Source organism: Salvia splendens, chromosome 13 (genome assembly GCF_004379255.2).
Source record: "Salvia splendens isolate huo1 chromosome 13, SspV2, whole genome shotgun sequence".
NCBI classification, from domain to species: domain Eukaryota; kingdom Viridiplantae; phylum Streptophyta; class Magnoliopsida; order Lamiales; family Lamiaceae; genus Salvia; species Salvia splendens.
The window spans coordinates 21,340,060-21,349,784 of record NC_056044.1 but is presented as its reverse complement, the minus strand read 5'-3'; the positions used below and the strand labels follow the sequence as shown (position 1 = coordinate 21,349,784).

General features: G+C 38.4%; 1 protein-coding gene across 3 annotated transcripts; it reads left to right on the top strand.

Annotated features, from left to right (window-relative positions):
* Window positions 1–350: 350 nt before the first annotated feature.
* LOC121761722 (auxilin-related protein 2-like) lies at window positions 351–7,177 on the top strand. 3 transcript variants are annotated; one of them, XM_042157348.1, is made up of 8 exons: window positions 351–1,284; window positions 2,612–4,232; window positions 4,339–4,483; window positions 4,580–4,677; window positions 4,774–4,839; window positions 5,439–5,528; window positions 6,296–6,472; window positions 6,663–7,177. In XM_042157348.1, exons 1-8 carry the CDS (start codon window positions 728–730, stop codon window positions 6,699–6,701), a joined length of 2,793 nt encoding a protein of 930 aa, XP_042013282.1. In that variant the 5' UTR covers window positions 351–727; the 3' UTR covers window positions 6,702–7,177. The 3 variants fall into 3 exon arrangements, with proteins under 3 accessions (XP_042013282.1, XP_042013283.1, XP_042013281.1); XM_042157349.1 differs by having other exon boundaries at window positions 2,606–4,232; window positions 4,589–4,677; XM_042157347.1 differs by having other exon boundaries at window positions 2,606–4,232.
* Window positions 7,178–9,725: the final 2,548 nt, after the last annotated feature.

Genomic DNA, 9,725 nt, shown 5'->3' with positions numbered 1-9,725 from the left:
TGCCCAAGCTTGAAGACTCTCTCGAGTGTGAATCCCCGAAAAGCCTAGTCGGGCAGTCTTCTGTCTTCAAAACGTTCGGCCCAGTTAAACTCTCTGGAATGTGCGACTTTTGTAAAACGGTCCTAACTTTCTTTAGCGGACTCCAATTAGGCTGCAATCACAAATTGCGTTGTAAATAAATGATTGTATCCATTAATGAATCTAATTACATGTATAAATCAATCCAATTAGCACAAGGTAAATTGTGTAGTGAATTTACAGTTTAATAGAAAGTCAAGTCTACTTTTACAAACACGGACATAAATTAAATGACAAAAATGAATCAAGAAAAACTTAAATTAAATTGGCAATAGAGAGAGTCGGACAGCGAAGAACAAGGATATAGACACAGATATTTTATCCTTGAGAGAAAAATTTGAAAACCCTAAATCGAATTTCGTCTCCTCTCTTTCCAATTCCCAACTTGCAACAGTTAATTACCTCACTAATCTCTGCCTATACATGCACCATTTTCTGTGCGTATAGGTTCAGATTTCCCCCCGCCGAAGGCTCAATTGAGACCGCGATCATCACTCCAACGAGCATCCATTCTCAATCAAAGAGGAATCCATCTGATTGGAGCATTTGCCACATCCGATCGCGCTCGATTTTTTCCGGATCCAGCCAATTTTGGTTGCCGGCTGGGGTCGATTTCCAGATTAGATCTGCCGCTTTTTTATTTATTCGGATGGACGATCTGGATGTGCTCGCCCGCGATTTTGGATTGGGAGCTCGGGGGAAATCCAATCCGATGAGGTCTAATGCGCCGGAGCGTCGATCGATGGACGATCCATTGTTCAGCGACGTCTTCGGCGGCCAGCCAAAGTACACCTCCAGCTCAAACTACGGCGGCATGAATAAGCAGAGCGATTTCGACTATGATTCAATCTTCAAGTCATCTGCTGCGGCTGAACCGCCGAAGAATGGTAGTAGCAATAAATCTTCGATGCCAGTGTATGATAAGCCGGTATATGACGAGGATATATTCGATGGGCTCCCCGGATTGAAGAGCAAATCACCGCCCCCTTCTGTGAAATTTGACGATGACGTGTTTGTGTCCATGTCCTCGCCTTCAATGGGCAATGGTCCAAATAGGGAATATGAAGATTTGTTGGGGAATTTGGGGAGGAAGGAAAAAGTGGGGGATGAAAACATTAGTAGTGGTGCTAAAAGCAGCTCAAGTTCGAAGGGCTATGATGATTTATTTGCTGGGTTTGCGAGTAGCAATTCCCCTGTTAGAGACAGGTAAATTCTGAAGATCTGATTATGTGTTCACCCTTGCACTCTGATTCGTCTTCATATTAGTTTGTTGCATGTGTATTGTTGGTCCAAGTATGCAATATGTGGCGCACTAAATAAGTGTTCGATTGATATTGCTATGGCCTGAAAACGTAATGAGTTTCTTTGTTGTTGGTTTCTGATATTATGCCTCATATTTGGTTGAATGCAAATTTATTTATTATTAATACGCGTCACCTGTAAATGCGGTAGAATTGTTGCTGATGCTAGTAAATATGAACATGTGATTGCAGTATTTTCCAGCATTAATTTGCTTGAAGTTTCTGTATTATGGTACAAAAAAGACCAAGGCTTAAAAATTTACCTTGCAATTGTGGAAAATTATTGCTGTTTGAATTATATCAGCTGTTACAAAATTAGTAATTCTTGCTTACAGCATTCCTTCCTGTTAGCTGAAATATCCATTATGGTTTCACAAATATGGACTCTTGGTTGGTTTTAGTAATGTACAATATCCTTCTAGCTTGATGTACACATCAATGGTTTTAAAGGGAAGGAGAGTTATGATAGAAATCTATTTGGTTCTTTATGGGTCTCTGAATGAAGGACAGGATTCATGTCTACAACTGATACAGTTTTCAATCCTTCATGTGCTTTGCCTCTGATTTCATATGGCTGGATATCACTTCATTTTGTTTCTTCCGCAATAAAAAATTGCCATTAAGTAGTACTAGTAACTTAGAATCACCAACTGTTGAATAATCAGCAATCAGCTAAAAACAGGCAGTTTATTTTGGGTGGTGCAGATGTGTCATGTGAATCAAGATCAATTGCCTGAAAGGGAACTAGTCTGTCTGTTGCAGTTAATGTTACTAGATTCCAGTGGTCCTCTCTTGCAAAAGAAATACTTTCATAACCTGTAGTCATCTTATTAGTTGTAGGAAAGAATTTGGAGTAAGGAGAATTGAATGACAACTTGACACAATGAACTCCCATTTTTTTGTACAATTGACACGTCAAGGTTAGATTTGGATTTACTTTTGGGTACCTTAGTGTGGGTTATAATTGAATTATGTAACCCAAATTGAGAGAATTCCTTGAACTGCCCCTTCTCTGACCCCACACAGAATTACACTTAATGTAAATTTCTCTCATATCAAGTGATGCCGTTGCTCTTGATGCTTTTTCCCAATATATTTATCACTGTTGGGGCTGATAATGCTGTGTCATTCTGGCTAATTTATGTTTACTAAGATTCTCTGAAATAAGGTTTAGAATAAATAAATTATTACCAGGCGCCATTGAAGCTTCTTTGCTTTCCTTGTAGAACCAGATCAGTTCCAGAGTCAGGATGGAGTTCTATGCCAAATTCGGGCTTAAAGAATGGCTTGGATGATCCTTTTGTAGTTCTGGAGTCAAGTTCGACACAACACTCATCGTTCACAGTACCTAAAGATCCTCTTGACGAAATTAGTAAATTTAATAAATCTAGGAGCACGAGGGCTGAAGTTTCATCTGGTAGTGGAGGAGCATTTGATTACATAGATCCTCTCAGCACTTTCGCAAAACCTGCATCATTTTCCTCTGGAAAGGATAAAAGAGAGAAGGGTGGGAGTCCTTCTCGATCTGAAACACCCAAACCTGCTAATGCCAGAGAACCAATGGAGAACTCTTATTTTGGATTTTCGGAGAGCAACAACATGAACAATGTTCCTGTAGATCAGGAACCTCCCTTGTTTGACGTGCCAAATGTTTCTTCAGATTTTCAAAAACCTTCTGGCCAAACTTCTCCTCCCCAATATTATGAAACGGTCTCAGAGGTTGATATGTCTCCTACATCTGGACAAGGAAATAAGTCTGATGAAGTATGGCTGACTGTATCAGAGATTCCTCTTTTTACACAACCCACTGCTGCTCCACCACCATCACGACCACCTCCACCCATACCTCGACAAGCTTCAATGTCAGAAACAGGTTCCTTTACTTCCAGTTTCCAAAAGCAGAGTGATGGGTTTGTATCATCATCAAATTATAATCAACACCCCCAAACCAGGCCTTCTGCCAAGAGCCCTCCCGTCTCACAGTTTGATGAGCTTGATGACTTTGCCAGTGGTAGGCCACATAACAGTTTCGACGAAAGTGCCAATCTTCACCACGGTACAGAGACCAATGATTTCTCTACTGCTGCTGCATCAGCTGCTGCTATGAAGGATGCTATGGACAAAGCAGAGGCTAAATTCAGACATGCTAAGGAAGTCCGTGAAAGAGAATATGCAAAAGCTTCCAGAAATAGAGAGCCTGGGCCAATTGAGAATGATGAACAAGATAGCCAGGAGGAATATAGGGAAAGTCAAGAGAGATTAAATCGTGAAAGGAGACAGAAGGAAGAGGAAGAAAGGGAGCAAAGGAGACTTGAAAGGGAGAAATTAAGGGAGACTGAGAGGGAGAAGGCTAGGCAAGCTGTAGAAAGGGCTACCAGGGAAGCTCGTGAAAGAGCAGCAGCCGAGGCACGTGAAAGAGCGACTGCTGAAGCTCGATTAAAAGCTGAAAGGGCTGCTGTTGAGAAAGCGAATGCTGAAGCCCGAGGACGCGCGGAAAGAGCAGCAGTTCAGAGGGCACAAACTGAAGCCCGCGAAAGAGCTGCAGCAGAAGCTAAAGGAAGGGCGGAGAAGGCTGCTGCAGAAGCTAGGGAAAGGGCTGCTGCAGAAGCAAAGGAGAAAGAAGCGCGGGAAAGATCTGCAGCAGTAAGGGCAGAAGCAGATGCGAGGCGCCAAGCTGAACGAGCTGCTGTTCAAAGGGCTGCAGCAGAGGCTCGGGAGAGAGCTGCCGCAGAAGCTCGAGAAAGGGCTGCCTCAGCTGCAAAGATGAATCAACAAAAGAACGACAATGATTTAGAATCATTTTTCAGCATGAATCGAGCAAGCAGTGTACCAAGAGCAAGAACAAGCTCAACCGTAAGGGCTAATGCATGAATTTCAGTTACATATCACAGTTATGGATCCTATTCATTAGGTTTTGCATTCACACTAAGTCATATTCTTCTCTTTGTTTATGTTTTAGGATCCTTTCTTCGATCAACAATTTCAGAGCAAGGGTGAGTCTGAAGCTGCAAGGAGGACGCCGCCATCAACTGGGGCATCATCTAACTTAAAGAAAGCTTCTTCCACTAGCAACTTTGTTGATGACCTATCTTCTATTTTTGGAGGTATATCACCTTGTCATGTCATTTTAACGTCAAAATGCTGTTTAGCATTTGTTTGTCGCTGACTGTTGTCCCATGGGAATTACTTTGCTTCCAAAGCTACTACAGCATCTGGAGAATTTCCGGAAGTTGAAGGAGAAAATGAAGAGAGAAGAAGAGCCAGAATGGAACGCCATCAACGCACTCAAGAGAGAGCGGTATACGCCATGTTACTTTAGAATTTTCTTCATCTTCTATTTGTCATTCTTCATTCTATGATTTCTATCATTGAGTTGTGGATCTTGTGGTTTTAGGCCAAAGCATTGGCTGAAAAAAATCAGCGGGACCTTCAAGCTCAGAGGGAACAAGAAGAAAGACACGTGAGTTTCCGAAACAAAAGTAGATATTTTCTCGTGAATACATAGCTAATGGCTTATGTACCTTCAAAGGATGCATGTGTATTAGAAAAGGCCTATGCTGTACTGCTGGAACAAGAATAAAAAATATCGAAAAAGGAAGAACCAAAAAAGGAAAACATAAGGCAGAAAATAAACAAAGATAAAGATAACTATCCTCCTATGACTAAGAGGCCATCCTCTGAAAAGGCCACTGCTATAAAGCTGAAATCTTAATATAATTCTGAACAATTAAACTGAAGAATACAAAGCCCTATTTATAAGAACTAATGAAGACTCCTAACTAATTATAATAGTCTAAAGGATAAGCATGAATACAATATTCCTAACAAATTATAATATCTAAACAAGAAATCTACAATCATTTGTTCCTATCAGTGTTTGCCAGAGGATCATTTTTTACTTTGAAATTAGTGTACTTTTTTTTTATCGAAAAGTATTAGTACTTTTTAGTTTTTTTTTTCACGAAAGTCTGATTGCAAACTCAAGCTGCTCCTTTTGATATGTCTTTTGTGTGTGAAAAGGTGTTCCATCAATTTAACCACAATCTTATTTGGTTACAGAGGATTGCTGAGACCTTAGATTTTGAAATCAAGCGTTGGGCAGCTGGAAAGGAAACAAATTTGCGAGCACTGTTATCAACATTGCAATATGTGTGTTTGATTATCTTCCTATCTTACATATGATCTTTATAAATTATAGTCTCCCTCCTTCCTGCCATAAGCGAGGCATTCTTTTGGGCACGGGATTTAAGAAAAATGATGTTTGAAGGGTTAATTGGCGAGAGAATAAAGTAGAGAATCTTACATATGATCTTTATAAATTATAGTCTCCTCCTTCCTACCATAAGCGAGGCATTCTTTTGGGCACGAGATTTAAGAAAATGATGTTTGAAGGGTTAATTGGCGAGAGAAATAAAGTAAGAGAGAGTAAATGTGTTGTTTATTGCTAAAAAAGGAAATGACTCATTTTAGATGGGATGTCCCAAAAAGGAATACGAATCACTTATGGTGGGACAGAGGGAGTATTAGATATTGGCAGAATTCTTAACCCGGCTATAGTACTATTTTGGGTGGTGTGCTTTATTTAGATTAATACTCCCTCCGTCTGCCATTAAATGTCCTATTTTTCCTTTTTCGGCCGTCCGCTAATAAATGTCTCATTTCACTTTTACTATATTTGGTTAGTGGACCCTACATTCCACTAACTCATTCCACTCACATTTTATTATAAATCAATATATAAAAGTAGGTCTCACATTCCACTAACTTTTTCTACCCACTTTACTTTATAAAGTCAAACAATTTCTTAAAACCCGTGCCGGTCAAATATGAGACATTTAATCATGGATGGAGGGAGTATGAAATTGGTATTTGCTAAATGGTTATAAAATGCAAACTGGGTATACCCTGGGTGACAGGTGCTTTGGCCTGAATGTGGCTGGCAGCCTGTGTCATTGACAGACTTGATCACTGGTGCCTCTGTTAAAAAGGTTTATCGGAAAGCCACTCTTTGCATTCATCCTGACAAGGTGCAGCAAAAGGGTGCTAACCTCCAACAGAAATACATTGCTGAAAAGGTGTTTGACTTGCTAAAGGTACTCTTCTTATGATGAGGTTTTACCATTTCCTAAAACTCTTATCTAAAAAATCCACATGTTGCATGTTTGATTAATTATTGAGCACAAAACATGGTAAGCTGGGAAATAATTTTGGGTATTCATCTTCGGACACTATTTACTTTCTGCTAGAAACTCCATTGATATCGAGTTTAATTTGCCCTAATAGGAAGCTTGGAATAAGTTCAACTCAGAGGAGCTCTTCTAAATACTGCCACAAATTCTTGTACTCAGTCATCTACCTCTCAACCTTGCCATTCGATGGATGAGATTCTCTCCCTGCTCTCAATCTACAGGTGCGTTGATGCACCTACATTTTTGTGCTTTATTTTGCTTGTTGCAAAGTGCTGATTGAGAAAAGAGACCTCCATGCTGCGGCTATGCTCGAATGGCGTGTACATGTATGCTCGATGTATATTGATGTCAACATCGAAGATCCAAGCAAGAGTTAAATGGTTGTTTTTCAGTTCTTGTGGTGCTGTGGAACAATTTAAGTTACCTTTGATTGTTATATCATTCATCTTTTGCTTTTTTTGTCTTTCTTCTTTTGCTGATTTCTTTAGCTATTCATTTGCATTATTATGTCTGAGCTGTTCAGTACTCAGAATATTAATGAATTCTCCTTGTATTATTGTTGTGTTGAGATTTATCTGAAGGTGCATATAAATTTGGTTTGTTTTTGTATGATTTTGAATATAATGAGATTCTTGTTCAGTTGGGATTTTGTGGTTGAGATTTTGAATTATTTTTTTGGATTCTTCTTGCGACGTGCTTGCTGTATAAGGATTTAATAGGAGTAGTATTCATTTGAAGATAACTCATCTTGAAGATATATGACTAAAAATGATCTAAAATACTATGTGTTTTTATCATGTTTTATTTATTTATCTTTTCTGTCGAATTGCCTCTAAAATGAGACTATATCCACCTACGTTAACTTTTTCTATCTACTGAGACTGGGATGAATCTCATTTTCGTTCAACAATTTTTTTTCTTATTTTATCAATTTTGCATTAAAATTTGTGTTGTTTACAAGTATTTTCATGACTTTTATATGGATGAATAGAGTATTAAGGATATGATTTATGTGAACATTTTTGTTTGCATTATACCATCTGAAAAATCTCTTCAGGTATTTTTTTAAAATTCTCTTTAGGTAAATTACCACTATAACATTTCAGCATAAAGACTTCAATTTCATGCTAAGTCCTTTTCTGTTAATAGAATTTGTATACCTTGTAATCACTACTTAGTTTTAATTTTTATTCCCGTTCTTTAAGAGCATCTCCAATAGCGGCGAGCGCACTGGCTCGCCGATTTTTGGTGCTCGCTGAACTATTGCAGCCGGCGAGCGCCAAATCGACGAGAAAAACGGCGAGCGCACGCCGATTCTTGAGCGCTCACCGATCGGCTGGCCGCTATTGCAGGCTCTCGATCGGCGAGCGAAAATTTTAATTTTTTTTTATTTAATATTTTTTTTATGAAACTCATTCTTGGTTGTTTCTCTTTTATAGAGACATCTTTGAATGTTTTATGTTCCACTTTCGATGTGGGACAAACTCATTCTTAGTTGTTTCTCTTTTATAGAGACATGCTTTAATGTTTTATGTTCCACTTTTGATGTGGGACAAACTCATTAATGAGGATGTTGTAATGTTATTTTAATTTTAATGAAGTGTATTTTTTTAATTAATGTACTTTTTAAAATTTTAATATTATTATTGAATTTTTCCGTATCTGTGTCGTAAATTTAATTCCGTATTTTGTGTGATTGTCAATTATTTGTTTTATATAATTTTGAGTGATGTGGCTAGGCTATTGCTGGGCTATTTGCTTGTCCTGATGATGTAGCAGGAGGATTTTTCGTGCTGATGATGTGGCAGGAGGAATTTGTGGCTAGGCTATGGTTGGGCTATGACTGAGATATTCTTATCGTGGATGCTCCACCCTAACATACGATTTTAGTATAACACTAATTTTTATCCTAATCATTCTTGTTATCTAAATTGAATATTGCTTAAGAGATCAAACGGTAATAATTAACAATTTAATCGAACGTTGAACAAAGATATTTATAATTGATTAATGAATATATTGATTGAAAACTGTTGATTCTATTTCAATTAAAAAAGCTTATTAGCGATCACTAAAAATCATAAAATTTCTAAAATCTACGCGACAATGATTGGAACATAAATTAAAAATCAAGTACTCACGTCCCATTCAAAAGTCCATCTTTCTTTTATAATTTATGTTATTCGAGATATCCACTTTCCATATTTAAAAATATATATTTTCCGTATCTCTTTTTATTAAAATATTCAATTACTTTTTTTCACTCGATTTTATTACAAACAATTGCTCCACCTAAAATTCCGTGTCACTAAAAGATATGGACATTTTTAATGGGACGGGGGAGTAACATTTTTGTTTCCTGACCCAATCTGTTCCTACTAGCCAGCTTATTTGATAGTGACAAATTTTGGTCTTTAGAAAAAAAAAAGAGGAAATCAACTTTCATGATTTAGTTACAATGGTTTGGGCAAATCTACCCCTCGATCCAATTGAGTAATGAGTTACGTCTTGCGCGGGCTTATTAGGTCATCCACAACGCTGTTCCTATACCGTTCCTTAAACCACTATTTGAAGGCCCCACTGTACTTTTTTACTCCATTCCTTAACTAAGGAACGAAACCTGCAACCCTCAGTTCCTTAACCGTTCCTTAAATTACTATTCATTCAATTTCATTTTTTTTTATTTCCAACCCAATTCAATTTAAATAAACACACTTTAATAAAAAACAACCACACTTTATTAAAAAACACACAACATTAAAAAAAATTCAACTTAAACTTAAAAAAAATAAAAAAAGCACACAATTAAAATCCTAAAAAAAATAAAAAACACAAAATAAAAAACACACAATTAAACGTGGGAAAATAAAAAAACTACTCCGCTGGCGAATCATCATCCGGAGGCGGTCGAGGTTTAGGGGGAGGAGGAAGACCAAGTAGTCCTGCCATATGCACAATTCCGTTCCACCAGGCCGTGAATTGGGCGTACGAGAAGCGGGAAGTGTCCGCCATTGTGGCGGTTATGTACGCCACCATAAGTGTGTCCGAGCCTCCTCGCGAGCCCGAACCCGAGGCTGACTGGCTTGATTCGCCTCGGCCCTTCCTCGCTCTAGCCGCCTTCGCCCCTTGCGGCCGACGGCGCCCACGGCTGGATCCC